At 42.0% G+C, this 20,383-nt stretch overlaps 1 protein-coding gene across 5 annotated transcripts in view; it reads right to left on the bottom strand.

The window, feature by feature from the left end:
• Positions 1-402: 402 nt before the first annotated feature.
• The window catches only part of FGF13 (fibroblast growth factor 13), a 239,802-nt gene continuing 219,821 nt past the window's right edge, over positions 403-20,383 (bottom strand). For all 5 annotated transcript variants that reach the window (XM_071813567.1, XM_071813568.1, XM_065846350.2 and 2 more), the window contains 2 exons: positions 6,153-6,351; positions 403-4,952 (listed from right to left, as the gene is read on the bottom strand). In XM_071813567.1, coding sequence (XP_071669668.1) covers positions 4,816-4,952; positions 6,153-6,351 — 336 coding nt within the window. In that variant the 3' untranslated portion in view covers positions 403-4,815. The remainder of the gene's footprint in view (positions 4,953-6,152; positions 6,352-20,383) is intronic.

Consider the following 20,383-nt stretch of genomic DNA (forward strand, 5'->3'; position numbering starts at 1 on the left):
GTATTTATTTTAAATAGACTTTCTACTAGTCTTTCATGTAATTTTTGCAGAACTAAAGTCAGACAAAACCATGGTAGTTTTTGTTTTGGTCTTACATTGTATAGGAAACTGAGCTCCAATATTTAGAGCAGCCATTCTCTGAGCTGGATGCATCACACCTGCTCTGTCTGCCATGGACCATGTTGAGGCTACAGCAAACTGAAGGATGCACCTGTGATGGTCTCGTCTTGGCCATTCAAGTTGCCCCCACTCTGGTTCAGGAAGACACAAGAAAAGGAGCATATTGATACAGAAGGGTCTATGTCCCAAGGAAAGCTAAGCAATGGTGTAGTGCACTGGTGGTGGAGTGGAGAGCCCTTAAGTATCCGCAGTGTTAAAAATCAAAGCCCAGACGAGAGGGAGTCTGTTTTAGAGAGAATTGTTTATTAGAAGACAGGAGATTGTTACATACAGATTCTGTCCTGCAAAAGTGTCCTGGTCACAGATATGTCAGCGAGACATTTAAACCTGTTAGACCTGGCTCTGGTCTCTGCACAGAGATACTCAAGACACAGCAAAGCTCTGCCAGACCTGGCTCTCATGCTGGTGCTCAGCTGAGGAGAGGCCTGGCTTACCACAGCATCCCTGAGCTCATTACACCGTCTTTTTTCCCACTGGAAAACCTGGCCCTTGGGCTGGAAACCAGCGGGTGGGGACATGAGACGGTGCTGCAGAAGGGGCACCGTTCTTGCCTGGGGTAACATGGAGATATTTGCCCCAAGTAGGGAAATGTCTTCGATCGTGCCAGCAATGAACACGGCTGAGCAAGTGGCTACAGAGATACAACCATGCTATGAGGTAGCATGAAGGAAATTAAAAGAAAAAGAAAGATCTCTGTGGTACAGAGAAGAGCTCTTCCCACCCTCCCTCATGGCAAAACCAGGCCAAGCAGGCGATGCTTGAGCCCCCTTCAGAGACCTTTGAGAAAGCAACTCTGACAGGTGGATCACAAAAAGGCAGCAATTTTGCCTCATAATAGTTGTGCTCCTAGCAGTATTCCTCACAATTTCATAGGTGACCTGTTTTCTTTTGGGTTGGCAGGTAGTATTTGTCAGCCTTTCATAACAACTTTGCACAGCCCCTGTGGTGGCTCAGGGCTTTGCGAAGTGGCGCTCAGGTGAATCACAAAGTGGCTGTGCCAGTTTTGCACCTCCTGAACCAACTCCAGGCCTGCGATATTGCCGCACCGCGTGTGGGCAGCATCGGTGGAGAGGCAGGGACAAGAGAAATGGCAGGTGAAAGGCATCAGCCATCACACTGGCAATAAAAGAAGGGCCTGAGACCAAGCCTGCTGCAGATGGTTAGTGGCTCACAAGCAGCAAAGGGGTTGGTTTTGTACCAGCCCCTGGGCTTTGCCCTTACTCGAGGTGTGCATCTTTACTGCACTTCGCCACTGTACATGGGGCAAAGCAAAGTGGGTTTACCAGTGGTTATAAGTTTTCTCTTGATCAATAACCATCAGTATGGACATTTTTCCAACATCTAGCAGAATTCTTAAGTCCTCTGCTGAAGCCCCATTCTTGTCTACCTAAGGGACTTTCCTGACTGGGTCAGAGTATCACCTTCACTTCATTGTCTCCGAACTCTCTTTAGCTCTATTTCTTCTTATTAAATCCCAATCTATGGCTCCAAATGTAAAACCCAGGGAATAACTCCCAGCCACCTCCAAACTTTAATCATAGTGTAGATGAGCTTTTGACTGCTATCAGGACTCTATCAAGACTATTCCTTGTTCAGTCCAAGATACTCTGAAAGAAAAAAATACTGTTGGACCAGGTTTGTCAAAAATTTAACATGATTATCAGAAATGGCTATTTATGGCTCATCTATCACTATGTGTCTCTTCTCATCTCAATCCAAGGGTGGCTTTTGTTAGCTTGGTATATTAGAAACCTTTGAAACTAGGGACTTGGCAGTGAACACACAGCTGATGCCAATGTCAATATGAGAGATGATGGGTCAGACTACAAACCTCAGAATGGGTAATTTTGGAGATGAGCACTTTTTTCCCGCTACAGATGACCTTCAAGTTTGGAGGTATTGGGGATGGGGAATAACAGTAAGATTGCAGCTATAAAGCAAAGCAGCAGACTTCCAGTTATCTTTAGGATAGCTAACACTCTGTATTGAACTACCTTTGCTACAAACATGCATATTTTTAACCAGGTTTTATGTTCCTAAGGCACTCGGATTCCTTTTTTGGAACATACACCTCAATAGGTCTGATATTTGGGGTTGGGAGGTTTAAGAGAAATGTTCCATGAGGGCATAGCATATTAAGTTGAAGGGAACAGATGCTCCAGACTCGCTGAGTTAGTTATCAAAAACCTCTGGCGCAATCAGAGCCGCATCTTAAATTTGTAAGGATTTCTATGGCACTGGTAGTGCTCCTACTTTCTTCAGCCTTTGGAAAGCAGTGAGCTAAGGACCCCCTGGCCCTCTGAAGGCCATCAAGATGGTGGGTTTTGGGAGGGCAACACTGCTCCAATATGAGAGCTCAGCAAGCCAGAGCTCTTTGCCTACTATTTGCCACAAACCAACCGGTTTAGGGGCTTGATCTGAAACATAATCTCCTTCCCTCCTCTCTCAGCTTCAACCTTTTTAAAAAAGTCATTGTCCCAGCCTGGTCTGAGGGCTAATTCCAGCTTGGTGAGGTCGAAGGGACACAGAGCAGACAGCAAAATACCTGATATTATTAATTTCAGGCTAGCATTTATAGGTAACTTTTTGCCTCTATTTCCATTATTCCCTCCCAGAACAGGTTTGTCAGCCACCTGTGGTGATAACGTGTTCCTCCTAGGACTTCTCAAAACACCTTGATGAATGAAGCTCACCTGTCAGAGCTGTCTGGATGTTATAGATGAGAAAAGTTCTCACTGAAGTTTTTGGAGAGAAAAGGCAGGAGAGAGGGACATTTTTTCCCTCCAGAACATGTGCACCAAGGCAGGAGGCATGGGAGCCTTTTTTCCTCGAGACCAGATAAAGCTGATCGCTAAAATGTACCTGCAGTGATGCACAGCAATTCCGAGCATCCTCACGGTGCCATCCTGGCACGAGCAGTGCTTGGCTCACCGCACCTCTTTGGGTCACCCCTGTACTGAGGGCTCTGGGGAGGTTGTGCTGTGAGGTGGCACTTTGTGCTGCACCAAGGGAGTCTACTGGGGAGGTCAGACATGGAGGAACCAGAGAAGCTCAAAGCAAAGGAGCATGATTCACTGGCGCTCCAGCAGCGCACAGCAGAGGGGTCGTTACCAAGACTTTGTGGCACTTAATCATCACTATGTTTTGAGTATCTCGGCTGGGCATTGTAAGACCAGTTCTAACAAGATCCAAAAGAAGGAACCTGTTCTCATTTGTATAGTGTACGGCGCTACAAGGGAATAACCCATTACACAGAAAGATTTTGAACATTAATTACAGTATCTTTTATAACTTTATAATTTAACTGCCAACCCTTTCCCTTGAAATTAATCATGGATGTACATCATATAATCAAACAAGCTTTTTTTAAAAAGTACATCTTAATATAAATAGTTTATTCAGTGCATGGTTGTGTATACAACAAATAATAAACAACTCTTTTGTACGAGGCAGAAAGCTGCCTGTACAGAACTATGTCAGTTTTGGAGCACAGAATCCAACAATGATTAATGCACAAAATCTTACACATCATGCAACTCTATGCCAATATTCCAACTTTCTCCCATGCAACAGACATCATGATGACCTAAATGGAAACCTAACTACATTTTTTTTAAACAATTGTTTCCAATAGCATGTATAAGTATATGTTGTTTAGGGGTAACCTGTCCTAACACTTCCTCCTACACAATATTCACGTGCCCGTTACAGTGAAAGAAGGACTTTTACAAATAAGACGTTTCTTATAAAAAAATTAAGTCACCTTAATTCCACAGTTTCTGTCTTTAGAAAAGAAGCCACAACAATAGTTTAACATGACACACAAAATGGAATTAAGAGAAATCTACACTGGAGGATAATTTTATCCCTTTCTGTTAACTTCCACTTGGGATAACAAAACAACTCAATTCCTACAGACTGGGGTTAGCACAAGAACTTTACCAGAAACTACAAATCTATAAAAATTTATATTTCATTGTGTTTAAAACTACAAGAACACTGTTTGCTTGAGCCTGAGACAATAACTCTCAGTTCCAACCCTGAATTTTTAATAATTTTTTAAAGACATAGCTTTAAAGACCCATTGGAGTTCAGAAATCAAAAAGTTGCACTATTCCATTTTTTTATCAAGCCTTAGATATAAAACAGTAAGCCAAGGAAACAACGGAGTTTACATATTTGTTTTTTGTTTGCCCCTATAAAACATACAAGCATTAAAATTTCCTTTGAAGAGCAAAAGTGGTCTTTTTCTGAGTTGGAAAGCAAATGCTTATCAGCAGTAAATGCAGTGAAATGTTTTCTGTTTCGTATTCCACAAAGCATAGGGGAGAGAGAGAAAGAGAGAGAGAAAAAGAGAGAGAGAGAAAGAGCTGGACATTTCTTCTCCGAGATTTATTCCGCAGTTATGTTTGCTGGCTATCCAAGTGCCTTGTGATATGCACAAGCATATTCTACATTATTGGGGTATATCCTTTGACAACCAGTAGATCTAATGGCTGATAAACGAGTGACCTATGCAAGTTCAGTGGCTTGTCCTGGGCAATTGAACGTTTGGATGAAAGACTGCTAGTAAGAATTCAACTGCATCCAGAGGTAAGGTTCTGTTTAGAGAGCACTTGGCTTGCCTGAACCTGGCTACGTTGACTCGTTTTGGCTCATGGATTTACCCCCATTTAGCACTCCTGAAACACTTCTGCTCTTTGTTGGGGTCCCACTTCCAGATCTGGAGAACTCTGTGAGATCATGGAGAGAAGGCTCTTTGTACATGGCCACTGCAAAGCAAAAGAGAGGCAACACATCAGCACGTCTTACAGGCTACTCACTCTGTTCCTGCAAAGCCCAGCTGCAAAGCATTGGGATTTTTCATTCAGCAATATGCAATGTAAGGAGTGAATGAAAGAAACATGGCAAGGAGACCTCTTCCATTTCAAGCACTCCCTAAGAACCTCTGAGCTACTCCTCAGGGGAATGACATTTTAGAGAAGGGAAAAAACACAGTCATCCACCCACCTGCACTTAGAAAACTCTGCAAGATAGACCTAAGCTGATAAAAATCCACATTTCCTTATTAATAGTGGAGTAACACTGTCAACAGCTGTGATTTGATCTGTTACTTGTATACGTAGCCTAAGCACATGGGTGTGAAATTTAATTTTTAGTCATTTGTTTCCTTTGTTTTCACACACATTAGAAGTGAGAATCAACCTTGACATAAGTTGCCTGAAACCCAGTCCTAAACGTAGACTGCCAGACTAATCCAGCTTCCACTGATGGCTATGCACCTTTGAGGTAACCTCTCTGATTTTAAAATGGCACTGTCTTGAAAGGCTACTTAACAGCATAACCCAGAAAGAGAGGTAGGTGGTTCTTCTGGAGTAAAAGAACACCTCAGACATCGACTGAGATATCTCTCTGCATTGACCAAAGAGGAGCAAAGTCTGACCACACTCCTGATTCAGAGGCTTCAGTTAACTGGGATGACTCTAGGTCTTGGCTTTTAATACACAGCGTGTACACGTGCCACATGTATTATTACTTTCAATGCCACATGCTGATACCACATTAATTGCAGTTTAATAAGCACTGCGCATTAGAGCTTTATCCCAGGTGAAAGCAGACAAACAGACATCCTGTAATATGAAGCACAGATTGACAAGCTATACAGCAAGACGCTAATGGCCTATGAGCAGATGTTTGGTCCATTCCAGGTAGAGCTTTCACTACCTATAATGAAGACCGCATGGACTTTGGGCACAAATAACCTAATAGGTGTACTTGGTTAGATTAGAGAAATGTAGCAGTGATGTAGAGAAACCTAAAAAAAGCAGCTCTGGTTATATTAACGTGTTGCAGAACATCATGCTTCAGTTATATAAGTAGCTGAACCCTTCAAATATGTATGCACAGCAATCAAACATCTCTGACACAAGTCAATGTCAGTTCAGCTAGATGGAACAAACTCAAGCAATTACCTTTTAATGGTTTTGGAAGAAAGTGTGCTGCAGGTTTATTTTTCTTCACGTGGTTTCCTTTCATTATTTCTCCTTCTTTGTTAAGACCCAAATACCAACCCCGGCCAGACTGTTGCTGTCTGTAGATCATTGAAGAATATGTCACATAGTAGTTTTCAAATACTGATTCTTTGAACTTGCATTCAGGTGTAAAATGTTCCTGTAAGAAAGTAACAGATCAATATCTGCAGTACTGAATCTCACATCAGTTAATGAAAAAGCATCCAATATTCATTGCTTTCCTGATGGTTAAAAGACTCTCACCCTCCATTATCCAATTATGAAACACAGGTCCTGAAAGTATTAACAAAAGAGTAACACAATTTGAAACCTGTGAAATGATGCTGTGAGCAGCTCAAAGTAGCATAATAAAATCCTTTTTGAACAACGAGTAAAAAGTGTAAGTAAAGAATTATTGATTGATGCAACTAATGGACACGAGGCAGCTGCAGCCTTGATGTCAACCCCAAGGGACCGGCAGCAGTCCAGCCCCCAGGTGAAAGGCAAGGCCACGTAATGCCTTTTTGCAGTAACTGCTGGCTTTAACTGCTTATGAGGAAAGTGCAATAAATATTCAAAGCCAGGATGCCACGAGTAAATGGTCACCTCTTATTGCGTGATATTAAGTCAGCTTGTAGCAGCTGCCTTTTCAGTCTGATCTACGCTCTTTCTCTGCCCAGTGCATCACCCATCGAAAGCCCAGCTGTCAGAGACCCTCTGCAGACATCAGCCTCTGCTCTACCACAGCTGAAATTTGATAGGATTGAGCTTTATTCTTCATGTTGACTTGTACTACTTCTTTTGGCAAGATGGTATTGAGCTAATACTTAAAATAAAGAGCAATAAACTAGGAGGGAGCCTTTTTCTTCCTGCCAGTGGTGTGGCTGACTCTCCCTGTGCAATGGTCGTGGCTGAATCATCACCTTTTGGCAATATTGCCCAGATTCAAAAAAAGATCCAGACATGAAACACCAGTCCTGACAACATCACTCAGCTGCTTCCTAAGGCCTCTGAGTGCTTCAGGTTCTTTAACGTCACAAGTTCTGACGACACCTTGCCTATGGATCCCTAAAAGGCCACAAAATACGAAAGAAGAAGGGCTTGGTCTGGTGATGCAAATGTTAATATCACAGTCCTTTCGTTGCACTGCACAACAGCCCACTGTTTGCTCGTCCTTCCTTGTGAAGGCAGCCAGCATCAGTGGAGCTGCCCTTGTGCTTAAAGTATCCTACAGCAGGGCGAAAGGAGAAAAAACGTGTTTGCATAGTGACTGCAATTTTGATTTAAAAAAACAAACAAACAAAGGAAATTGCATGTCTCGGGAGCTTAAGATATTCTTATCTAGTTCTTCAAATCTTCTTATGTGAGAAAAAGACAGTACTAAAAAATAAAAACCACAAACACAGTGCATTTTCTGAGCATCTTTTGCCATTTTGCCTTCTCTTAGGAGAAAAAAAAAAATCCTCCCATCCTCTGATTGGTATTTTCTTCAACAAAGAATGTGAAGTAAGCAATTTTCTTCTTTTTTTCTTCAAGCTAATTGTCTGTTATTTAGTTAATTGATGTTTGGATTCAATTGCTGTCAAGTGGGGACAGTCACTGCAGTTTTGCATGATTTCTAAATAAAAGCCTTCCATCACTGTGCCCTGCCCAGCGCTAGCCGTGTTAACAAAGGCTATTGCAAGTGTATCATCCAATTAGCAGCAAAATGGAAAACTACAGTGATCCCACCGGAAAATTATGGTTTATGTACAGTAATTTGGAGCTGTTTGGGGTACAAAAGGCCTGCTTGTACACAGCGGCAGAGGGTCAGATTGCAAACAGAACCACAACATTTACTCTGTCTCTCTTAGGAAGCAACTTAACCTCAGTATGAGCAGCAGGAGCCAACAGCCTGCAGTGTCCCTTGAAACAGAGGGTGAAAAACAATGGGGAGACAGAAGGACACTAAAAAACTCCTTTACCCTTGATTTTTTCCTCAGCTGTAAGGCTTGTGATAACAAGCCGTGGTATAAGTGCTGTGCGGCTGTGAGCAAGTTTGCAGTTGAGTGTGTGTGCAGCCAGACACCAGCCCCATGGTGCACACCAGGTATCCCCGTGAGCATCCCAGACAGCAATCGCCTCCCTGGAGCACCGCACCATTTGGCAAAAACTACCATGGCAATGATGTCTCATGACAGCAGGGTATGGAAACAAAGACACTTCTGTATAACGTGCTCAGTTACCACGTCCAATTCCCTTCCGACACCAAAGCAGACCACCTCATTCACCTGACTGGCTTGGCAGAGATTTGAACTCCTTTGTCTTGGCTGACATCTGCTTAATTCCTCAGCTGCATCTGCAGCTTCAGAAAGGTGCTGCACAGTGGGAAAGGCATCCTCTTTGCCAAATAAAAGTTGATCCCCCATGAGCTGTTTGCAGAAGCTGAAGTGCTCTGCTTGCTCCTGAATACTAAGCAGCTTTGTGCAAGTGTTTGTTCCACCCATCATTCGCCTTTAGTTTAATCAGACGTGCGTCTTTCCCACTCATTAAAGAGTCGGGGAGGAGAACTGCAGAGGGAAGTTCTGAATTAAGAATGCTAGCAAATGTGCCCCTGATTTGGGGTATTACAATTAAAACGTACTTTTCTGAGCTGGGCAAGTCCATGTGTGAAACCAATTGGGTACAGACAGGGCTACTGTCAGCACATCGGTCCAAAGTACAGTGCAGAGCAGCAAGTGCAAAATGGCCATTATGTTATATTTGCTGGTAAATTATTTAATAATGTACTGAGGAAGTGCAAGTTACAGCTGGGAGAGAGCTGAGTGCCTCAATTAAAACTGATCTTTTCCAGCTCCTGTTGAAAATTTATAAATACAAATGTGTTGAATTCTAAGGCCAGTTTTTTCCTTGTCTCTCAGCTGTCCTCTTTGTCCATCTTTGCAACGGAAATAATTCAAATGAGTTCTGAGAAGTCCAATGTTATGAATATATTGCTATGCAAAACATGAAAAACGGGTATTTGTGTAAAATAGTGTTTCAGGCTCACCTTACCTCAGAAGTCAGGGAAGGTGGCACCTACATGAATAAATTGCACTCACCCAAGCCCCTCACACAAGCACCTAACGATGAATGAAAGAAGGAATGAATGAATAAATAAATAAATGCTGGGTTCACTTTAGTCATGACTCAGCCATGCTTAAGTAAGCAAGAAGATGAACTGTCAGGAGCTTCTTCTTGGTTTTAAGCTGATCAGCTGAACTGCTGAAATGTTTCTTCATGAATAGATCTGCAGCTGCATTCAATATGTGCAAAATAATTTAAAAATAATAATTTTGTGTATGATAACATGGTGGAAAGGCCTTGTAGCACACTCTTAGAGTGGCTGTATTTCCAGGCACCTGACTAGATTACATCTAAAACAATCCAGTCTCTTTCAAACAAATACTGCATTATGGGTATGCTACAGCTAAAAGCTAAAATACTGTGAGTATAAGTGAAGCTGTGTTTCAAGCCAAAGACCATCCAAATTATCAGCCATCACACCCACATGCACTGCAGGACTGTATATTAATTCTTCTGGTCCCCAAAATATCATGATACAATAATTCAGACTTCCCATAAACAGAAAATGGGAAATCTGCTTTATAGAAAGGTATTTAGTGTCTTCAGTTTTCTGTCATGTTATAAAAGCTTTTCGTCAGGATGGCTGTAGGCACAGTGCACACATGAGAGCAAAGATATTGGCTCTCTGTTATTTACTGCACACTCTATTTGCATTGTGGATGCCATCAGCATATTTTGGGGAGTATTAAGTTTAAGTCATCAGGTCAAAACTGAGTTTGTTAGATGTCTGTATATCACTAGAGGCTGAACGTCCTGTGGCTACCCTACAGCAGTTGACCACAACAATCAGAAATTTTATTCAGATGGATTTAGTGCTAGGAGCATGAATAATCAAGAAGAAAACAAACAAACAAACAGCCTTTGAAAAGTATTTGGGAAAAGTGTTTGGTACTTGGGAAACCTGGAAAACTTTCTTACATATTGACAATATAATTATGTTCCATGTGATCAATGACTATGTCTTCTTATGGGATTTACTCTTTAATTTCTCTGCTTAAAGAAAATTTGATTTTTTTTTTTTTTCTTCCATATCCTGATTTCTTTCAGGACTACAATGTAGCCAAAGATTCCATTCTATAATAATGAATTTTTGAAGGAGTCTCTTTAAGGCTCCAGAGTAGTGATTTTCTGCACCACCGAGCCTGCCTTTTTTTATTAACAGAGATTGATTTTCTCCATCTTGGCATGTGAAGTTCTAGGGTGTATCCTCTGGATCATCACCCTGTAATGTGCAGCCATATCAACAGCACAAGATGCAAATAATTCAGCTTAAACATTATCAGATATAACAGCTTTTAGATCACCGATGTGAGAAGACTCAGAAGAAACTGGTATTTTGTGAAGCCACCAGAAGCCATTTTCTTTGGCAATGAAAACTTCCAATTATCTTGAAGCAATTTATTCTGGATCAGATATATTACAGTTCCACAGACAGGCTCCAGTCCTGTAACATTGTCCATTTTGCTTAAATTTACCAATTTTGAGGAATCCTAGTGATTTCAGAGGAAGCAACTCACAATATATGAATATGTAATCGGTCTTGTGAGACTGTAATTAGGAAGACTGTTTGATCATGTAATCACAACCATACACAACAGTCACAGCAAAAGACATGTTCATCAAGAAGCTGTGTGGACTTTTGAAGACAGGTGCAGTGAAGAGCTTCATTTTTGGCTATGTCTATTCCAAGTGAGTTCTCACAAAGACACCGTAGGTAGCCCAAAGCCCTCAGGAGGTGCTGTAAAGCTCATCTAATTGCTGCTTGAACAACATCAACAAAAAACCCTACTGCTAAACAGGAATTTGTGGAAGGCTATAATTCCCCTTGAGTTCACTAAAATCTGAAGGCATAAATACCAGCCATGTGACCATGTAAAGAAGAAATTAAATTCAAAATTATATAGAAAAATACACTAAAATCTTCCATCAGTAAACATACCTACTGGCAGGAGTGATAAAATGCATAATTTTCCTGGAAGATGATCCCAAACAACTCCATAGGATGGAACTGCCTGGGATAGTGCAATGAGCAGAAATTTATCAAGTGAAACACAAACTGTCAGGGGTGTGCATTTATTTAGGATAAAGCTTCCAGAAAGAGTAAAATGGAGCCCAAGGAAGCAGCTGGATATCCAGCATCTCCAGAGTAAGATTGCAGGTTGTCACTGAGTATTCTCTGAATCTATGAGAAAAGCATTGAAAAGATCCTGTAATTATTCCCTTGACATTGTTCCTTTGCACAGCAAACCAAATGCACAGACTCAGGGAAAAAACGCACACAGTGAACTGAAGCAGAAAACATAGTAATTGCAAATACAGAGATTTAGAGGTTTAAGTTCTGTTCATTACTCTTTTTCTAGCCTTATCAGTGACTCCGTTGTGAAAACTTGTCCAAGTCATCTTTGCCCAGATTTTTAAGTGGCATTTAGGCATATCAATAAATTCCTATATAAAGCTTGGTGTGTCACCTCTCAGCATGCACTGCCCACGGAATGGATGTACTGCCGATGACCCCAGGGGAAGAACTTCAGTGACTGTAAACAGTACTGAAATTTAATTGAAATAGGAATTAAACATGATCATGTTATTGTTCCCCTGTCTTCTGGTGATGCTTCACTTCTACAACTGTGTTGATTAAGTAAAGCACTCCTTAATTGGGCCAAGAGAACTAACACATGATACATACAGAAAGAAGGCAGTCTTCTGATTACCGCAGAGGAAATTAATTATGTTGGAGAAAGCCTGCAATGTGGTTTAAAAGTTCTGTGAGATGCCCAGGAGAACACCTCACAGATGGCAAACACAGGCCCCTTTCCTAATCTGACCCACAAAGTTACGAGACATAATTTACTTGGTATGAATTCAAAAGAGAGAAGATCTACTTTGCCCCCAAATGCTTCTCTCTGCATCTTGTGCACCCCTGATGATCCTGGAAGCATCACACAGAGAAACCTCTGCAATTGTCTGAATGATCAAGTCGTTTATAAATATTTTAATACCTTCTAATGCTTGCACCTACCCTTTTCAAATTTCAGTGGCTTTAGGGCACTAGACTTTCCAGTCCTAGTTGAAAATCAGTGAAATTCTCATAATATAAAAGAAAGAATCTAGTCTTTAAAAATTGCCTGGTTTGTGAAACTTGGAAATGTTCATCAAGCAATAAGCGCCTCACAGGTTGTCTGAGGACTCCAAACTTGACTAACTGAGAAGATCAACATATATGATACAATCCTGTTATTACCTAGAAACTTTTAAAAATAATATTTAATTTTTATTGTTTCACATATACAAAAGTCCTTTTATTGCTTCTAAATCCGTAAAGGAAAACCTATATATTAATCTGCAATTAAGCCTCTTTGGAGAGAGATCTTCTCTACTAGTGTAAGCACGGGTTTGGGGTTTAAAATAAATGATATATCTATATATATAATAACTTTCTCAATATCCAACCAAAGGTTATATTGCCTAATAAAACTCCATGACTCATGCACTTCCAGGTTTGGTCAAGGACTGGTTAACACCACTTTAGGCACTGGCTGAGATAATCCTCAGCCCCAATAAAAATGGGATGGAAGTATCCTGCAGGTTTTCCCTATACTTCTGCACTCTAATCTCACATTCTTACCTAAATATGTGCCTCTGAACATCTTTGGATGCTGAACTTGCTGGACCTTAGATCTGATGCACTACAACTTCTCACGATCCTTCCTCCCATGTCACTGAGTCAAGCAGAGGAACAAAACCCTCCTGGCTGAGCACCAAGAGTTACCCTCCAAGCAGGTCAACTGAAAAGCAAGAGCTGCCTCAATACATGACCTACATGGACATTACTGAAAACAGGGATGTTGGAAAATATGTGCTCTCTCAACACATGGTGGGAAAGGTCATGCCTGTTCAACCTGGAAAAAGAAAATTGAAGGCAGCTGAAGTGGGTAACTACCTGTACCCAGTGCAGGTGTAGCTGTGCCTACTGTACCAGTGTTGTCTTTACCACCTAACAGCACTAATCCTGGCTGCAATTGCTAGCCTAAGGATACATATATCCTTTCAGTTTTAGTCAGTCCAATCATTTAACAAAGATAAGGGTGACCTGCAAAACACCTAATCAGAGAGACTGGCATTGCAGCTTTAGACGTCTTGAAGCCTGCACAATTAGTTGAGTCTTGCTTTAACACATATCTTGAGATTGCTGGATGAAGTGTTCTTTAGATTAATGTTGCTCATTATACACCAAAATGAATATGTAACCAATATGCAAATGTGTAACCAATTGGCTGTTTAAGGTGCAAATGTAATGATAACATTTTGTATATAAAGGCTGTTACTTTTCTTTCTGGCATGCAGGCTTTATTCCAGCATCCAGGTTTGTGCAACTCTGTAATAAACAATATCTCATCTCTGTGTGCTACAATTTGGCTTTTTTTTTTTTCACGCTGCATGACAGAACTCTGTTTTTGAGACAACAACAGTACCCAGAGCTCATTTGGGCTGGTGGTTCATTCAAGACGCTGGTGGATCATGCCAGCTGGTCAATCCTGCTCCCATTCAAAGCTACTGGAGAGCTCCCTTTTCCTCTCGATGGGCTCATGATTCTCCCCAAAGCCATCATTCTTTTTCATAATTTTCCTAAGCTCATTATCTCCGTTCCCTGCAACAGTAGCTTCCACGGGTGAAGTCAGTACTGCAGAAAACAGAGTTTAAATGTGCCCATTGTTGTTTTTTATTGTAAGCAAATTCCTTGTCTTATTTTTTTTTTTCAGCTTTCTTCTTTCAGCTTTAATTTTAGAAAACAGCACATAGAAGTACCCAGCGTGCCTCTTCTGTGCCATTCATTACTCCACATCTCTCCATCATGTCTCTGCTTATTCATCTCTTGTCTTAACTAAGCAGGCTTAATCTTTTTAAATCTCTCCTCATATGAAAGGTTCTCTGTGCCTCTAATCATTTTCATTACCCTTCACCGAATCCTTTCAATTTTTTTTCCCTCTGTCATTTCCAGAACTGAAACACAACATTTAAAAAGAGGCTGTACCATGGAGTTGCATAATGGAGGTAAGATATTTTCAGTCATTTGTCTTATGACAAAGTAAAATGGTCTTCGCTGTTCAGTCTCACTATATTCATACAAAAGTTCCCTATCTTTCAAGTCATTTCTCTGATAAATACCACCCAATTTTATGGTATTTCTGATCCCCCGATCAGTCAGTGTATCCAAGCTTAAAAATTAAAGGAAGGGAGAAGGAAGCAAAAGGCAGATAGGACAGCTTTCTTCCCCAGAACTAGAGCAGAGAGCCCCAAAGATGCTAAGCAACCTATTTTATAACATACCCATTATTATACAGATAACCTTCCAGCCATTGCAATCAGATTTCTAGCAGTTATAACTGACATCAAATCCTGGTATTGTCAAATCTCTCTGACACAGCTGTTGTGCAGAATGTCCTCAGTTTAAGTGTGTCATGCATTACTTTGAAAAAGGATATATCTTAGTTGGAAAACTCCTTTTAAAGTATGGGGCCCATGTTCCACTTTAAGTTAAAGACAACCCTGCATCCTACTAATTTTAATGGCCAAGTGCTGAGACCATTGCTTTTCACTGAACATGACCAGTGGTATGAGATGCTGAAAGACTAAGAAGAGGAGCCTGAGCCTTAGGAAACACTGCAGCTGCTTTGTTTGGAGTGAACTACTTGTGGCTTGTTCCTTAGAGTTGCTATTCATCTGTCAGCTCTCCCTTTAGCATTGTATGTCACCTCAGGGACAGAGAAACCATGCAAAGCCAGGTATCTTCCATCAAGTGAGCAACAAGCTGCAGCCAGAACGCACGCAGGAAAAGTCACTCCATCAGGCAGAGGAGTGTGGCATGAAGAGACATGGCTTTGTCACAGCCCAGCCGCTGTGAGGGGCAGACGTCTGTGAGCTGGCAAGAGCAGCTGAGAAAGAAAACACATTCCTGTCCCAGTAGCCCTTTCACACAATTACTCTTGTATTTGTCTACATGATCAGCGGCACCAGGGGAAACCCACTCGGCTGCTGCTGGGGTTGCAGAGCACAGGGCAGTGGCCGTGGGTTAATTTGCTCCTGGAACAAGGTGGTTTGGCTGACATTTGTTAAACCACCACCTGGGAGTGAAAAGCAAGAAGGGCAGCATAACCTTCTTGCTGCCACATCAAGTGCCTTGGCTCTACCATCCCAAAATGCTGCTTGCAGTTCTGTAGGCTGCAGGATACAGGTAAGCTGGGATGGGGTTCAGAAGGCAGCAACAGCTACGCCGGGGCATCCCTGGCCTTGGCAAAGAGGATGGGCAGTGATGCTGGAGTACGGCATCACCAGACACTCCCCTGACAGCTTTGTGGTCACAGGTCTCCTAACACCAGGGAGCTCCCCAGACAGGCTCTGCAGAAGTAGCAGGGCTAATTAGAAGAGTGTGGGATTTACTGTTGTATCCTAGAAACAGGACATCAGCCCTGGGGTATAAGGAGATGGAAGAGATCTCCTTCAGACTGTCACCCATGAATTCATGCGAATTTATCTTAAAGTGCAAAAAAACCAATAATCTAATCAGTGTTTGCAGCAGGCTCTAAATCTGTCTGTTTAATTACAAGCAGGGACATGACCCTTTTAGCAGCGGATGCTCCTAAAATTCTATGGAAAAAAGGAAAGCATGCAAAGGTTTCTCTTTTTTAGGGAACAGGCAACTGAATGAACAACAGTCAAAACAAGGGCTACAGTCCTTCCCATGGGAATAGGGGATAACGAGGAATGCTGTTTCTGTGGTAACCTGCAACCTGGCTGAAAACCTGTCTGTACAACTGCTGTGAGTTGCGATGGGTAAATGGATGTGAAAGTGATCTCCTTGTCCTTTACCGCTTTGGTGAGGTGCCACTCTATGTCTGTGATGGCAAACTCATAGAGGCAGTGCTCTTCCACCTAAAAGCTGGGCAGGTAGCTCTCCCAAGCACAGCCTCAGCTCAGCTTGGACCTCCCTAAACTACCAGCAGCCTCCTTACTGACATTAAACAAGAAAGATGGGGTTCACCCCAGAGGAAGCGCTTAGAGACAGATGCTGCTGAACGAGCTCTTTTTTCTGCACGCTAGAAATTGTCTCTGCTCACTGACTGCGAGAAGCTGCAAGTGGAAGATAAATAACAGCATGAGCTGCAGGAGAAGAAATAATGCCACATTACATCAAACAGGTCCTTGCTTCACTGTCAGCTTAGAGTCTGTTCTGCACGAAAGGACAGCCCTGCCATTTGGCCTGTATATTTTATTAATGTGGATGCATATTTATGGCGTTATGGATTAGCCGATACTTTGGCATTCAATACTGTCCTTTTATGTAGGAGTTCTCGGCAAAGGCGTTTGTCCTGGCTGCTGTTATTCCTTGTGTGCAGTTAGGTGGCTGCTGTTCTCTCCCCAGACTGTCCCCCTGCACTGCCTGGGCTGGAATCACTGCTGTAAAGGTGCCTCACCTGTACCAATACTACCCAACACGTTTTAGGAACCCACTGTAAACCTCTATAAAGTACTAAATGCACTGTAGTCTTTGGACTGGCATTATATACTAAAAATAAAATTAATACCAAACTAATAAGCCTATTAATTAGGTTTTTATTCTGCAAAGCACTACGCTGCAAGCTTAATTTTTAACATGGATAATGTCAGTGTTCAGAAAGTTAAGCAGCTCAACACACTGAACAAAAGCAGTACCACTTTCAGGACCCAACCGAAAATGTATTATAATCAAGGAAAATACTACCCATGCCTTTACTGAATTTTGATTAGCTTTCTAACGTTTATGTAGACTGCAAAGAAACACATATGACTTGCTTTAAGAAGTCAAGGCCATTTAATATTTGTCACTATTAATTCAGCTTACTTGCTTACTATGAGGTGCAAATAAAAAAAGATCAAGCTTAATAATAATGGGAATGTCACAGGTTCAAGGAGCTGGCTAGCTCCACCCTGACCAAACCAGCATCTCTGTATGACCAAATGGTAATGAGACCTTTTCAAATGAGCTTGATTTACTGCAATCCATTTATTCATGAATGCCACAGATGGACGTTTTTCAAACCTCAGTTGTTTTGACAGTGCCAGGGCATTACTGGCAGCCAAACCCTGCTTCTTGATATAGAGCAGCGATGCTCTTCGGAATTCCTCCGTGCTCATGGTTCTCTAAATTATGCTATTGAACATATGCTGCTAAGACGATCTCAGAGGGATGTTTGTATTAGACAACAGGCTAATTGAGGGATTTAAGAGATTTCAGATGGCAAAAACTTTTAAAAACAAGATAATCAAGGATTATACAAGGAAGAGCAGATGTAAGAGTGACCCTTTATTTGAGAGTTGATGCTGAGTGGCTGAAAACATTTACTTCAGCAGGTAAAGGCCCCACTTAAGAAGGAACTCTTATGCAGATAACTGGCTAAATTTCTCTCTCTAAATGACATATATGCGTTTCTCATAAGCAACAGTTCGAGGGGTAAATTAACAGAAATTCAAGTTTGGGGAAGTTTTCCAGCACCTTGCACGTGAAAAACTGTGCAGCAGAGCAGAGCCAAACCACCTCTGCAACAGGAACAGGTAACAGGAGCACATACATGCTGCTGGGTAATTCAGGGAAGACACTCACTAGCATTTAAAATGTTGTATTGCTCTAACAAGCAAGTTGGCACCATGTACTTTAAGAAATGGGAGGCTTCATGGTACAGTCAGTGCTGGAACCAAACTGCACTTCTCCAGCAAAGCCTCAGTGCACCCCGCGGAACAGCCAGACAGCGGGGGACAGCAGCAAACAGCCACTTCAACGTCTCATCAGCCCCTCGGAAACCAGCCCAGGCAGAGCCACAGGGAAACCCCACTGAAACAGACCACATCAAACTGCCTCCAAAATACAGTTTCTCTGGGTTTTACGGTAGTTCTAAACAGGGCCCCCAAGCAAGCTGCTTAGTTCAGAAGGAAACAAACTTTTCTAATACTTCACTTCATGATATTGCTACGCCATTAACATCTAGAGACCGGGTTGCGTAATAAATGTCCTCTTAACAGTCCTCCAGCAACTGTCCTAATGAAGTCAAGAATACATGCATTCTTTTCAGTGATTTATGGGAAGTTTTCTCTAAAACAAATACACAGTCTAATAGGAACCCATGTCCTTCCAAGAGACAGCTTGAGCACAGAGATAAGCTTATAAATCTCTGTTTTTTTTCCTCACACAGTGATATGGACTTTGGGAGGGTCTGTCATTTGGCTGTTTTATGACTCCCTGCTGCCCCTGGGCTGTGTAACAGATTAGTCTGGAGCCAGACTTTTGGGAGACACCACGCTGCTATTGTCTAAGCAGAAGAGGAGACACAGGTCCCTGGTAAAACACTTAGAAAGCTAATTTAAACTTGGAAGACACCCAAATGTCTCTAGGAGGTGCAATTTAAAACCCTAACCTAAGATAGCCTGGAGTGCAATCACAGATTTCTGGGAACAGTGTGGAACAGTTGTTCCATGAGCCAAACACTGCAGACCTCTATATTACGGTATTTCGACAGGAGAGCTGTTGCCATTCTGAGTTACCTCACAGAGAAAAAAAAGTAGCAAACAAAACTAAATTCAAACATAGATATGACCACTCCCTGGCTTACACTTGTGCACCACCAAGTCTCTCAGATTTGAGTCCAGGAACATTTAACGTCTCAGTTTCTCTGTCACTGCTACCTGTTGAACAGACAGGGAGCTCCCTGCAAGGATTCAGATGGTTCCGATGCAGGGAAATCTTTGTCCCTGAATCATACAAAAAGTTGAACAGTGTGAGCACCTTGATTTTAAAAACAAACCTTGTATCTATGCTACAAAAAGCACTTTCAAGCATAGTTAAAACAAAGAACATCTGGCACTAGACTAACAGATGCCTTGCATTGCATTGCATTGCAAGGAGGAATCTGAAAGCTAAGGCCAAGGCTCAGTTTGAAAACTACGGTTGTCGTTTTTTGGTGGGTTTTTTTTTTGAGAATCTAAACTGCCTTGGATTGATTCTGCTTACAAAAATCTGGTTATCTGTTTCCAAGCCAGCAAATAATAGCTGGCTGCAGCCAGCCAGGCAGAGACCTAAACCACCCTGCAATTGAAAGTATAAAGGTGAGGTTGTCCATCAGAAAAAGTGATCATCTTTCAATTTACCCACTGGTTGATCTTCCATTTCCCTGTCCAGGGCTACATGTTGTTAGTATAACCTAACAAGCAGTGAAAAAGGCTAAGGGAAGAAGACAGAGCCAGCTGAGGATTCAGGGGAAATGCTGATGAATCCTGTCGCCTGCCTTCTGAAGTCTGCACAAGGAATATGGGCTGGCAAGTTCAGAAACACTTTTCCTGCAGGCAAGCAAGACTCCTCATGCATCTTCGGGCTTTGAGGGTTTTGAGGCTAAGGCTGTGTAAACTAAATGGGCTAACTAAATGCCATTTAAATTCTACCAGTGAAATAAAGACTGCTGATGAAATAAATGGGATTCCTCTGTTTAAATATCCCTGAGGATCTGAGTCCAAATCTGGGTCTGCATGTGCAAGTCCAGCCTCTGATTCATCTCATCTACTTTTGGGCACTTAAAAGAAACACCAAAGTTAGGAGCTGGGTCAGTCTGGGTTTTTCCTGTCCTCAATGAGCATAGTTGGGATAAATTACCCCTGGAGAGGATAAGGAAAGGTAGATCCTACATCACAGACACAGCTCTGCTAAAGCCTCTCATCCTTTCTGAGCACGGTGAGAACAAGTTCAGTGTCCCAGGACTGGTCCATCCCAGGATGCTGTGGCTCAGCAGAGCAGCACAGGCTGTCCCCAGGTGGTCCCAAGTTGCTGTTGCCTGTCACAATCTGAGATGGGTTGAGTGAGTTTTAATGCCAACTATTGTATAGAAGAAGATTTCAGTTCTGCTCTCATTCAAGTCAGGGAAAGTGTGCCCCAGATCAGCCTTGGCATCAGCAATCTGACTGCTGAAATGGAAAGAAATTACCTTGGGTATATCTGAGATACAGTTTTTGCTTTGCAATATTTACAGGGATTTCTTTCCCCTTCACTGGAACAGCCCCCAAACCTT

Source organism: Patagioenas fasciata, chromosome 11 (assembly GCF_037038585.1).
Source record: "Patagioenas fasciata isolate bPatFas1 chromosome 11, bPatFas1.hap1, whole genome shotgun sequence".
In the NCBI taxonomy this organism is placed as follows: domain Eukaryota; kingdom Metazoa; phylum Chordata; class Aves; order Columbiformes; family Columbidae; genus Patagioenas; species Patagioenas fasciata.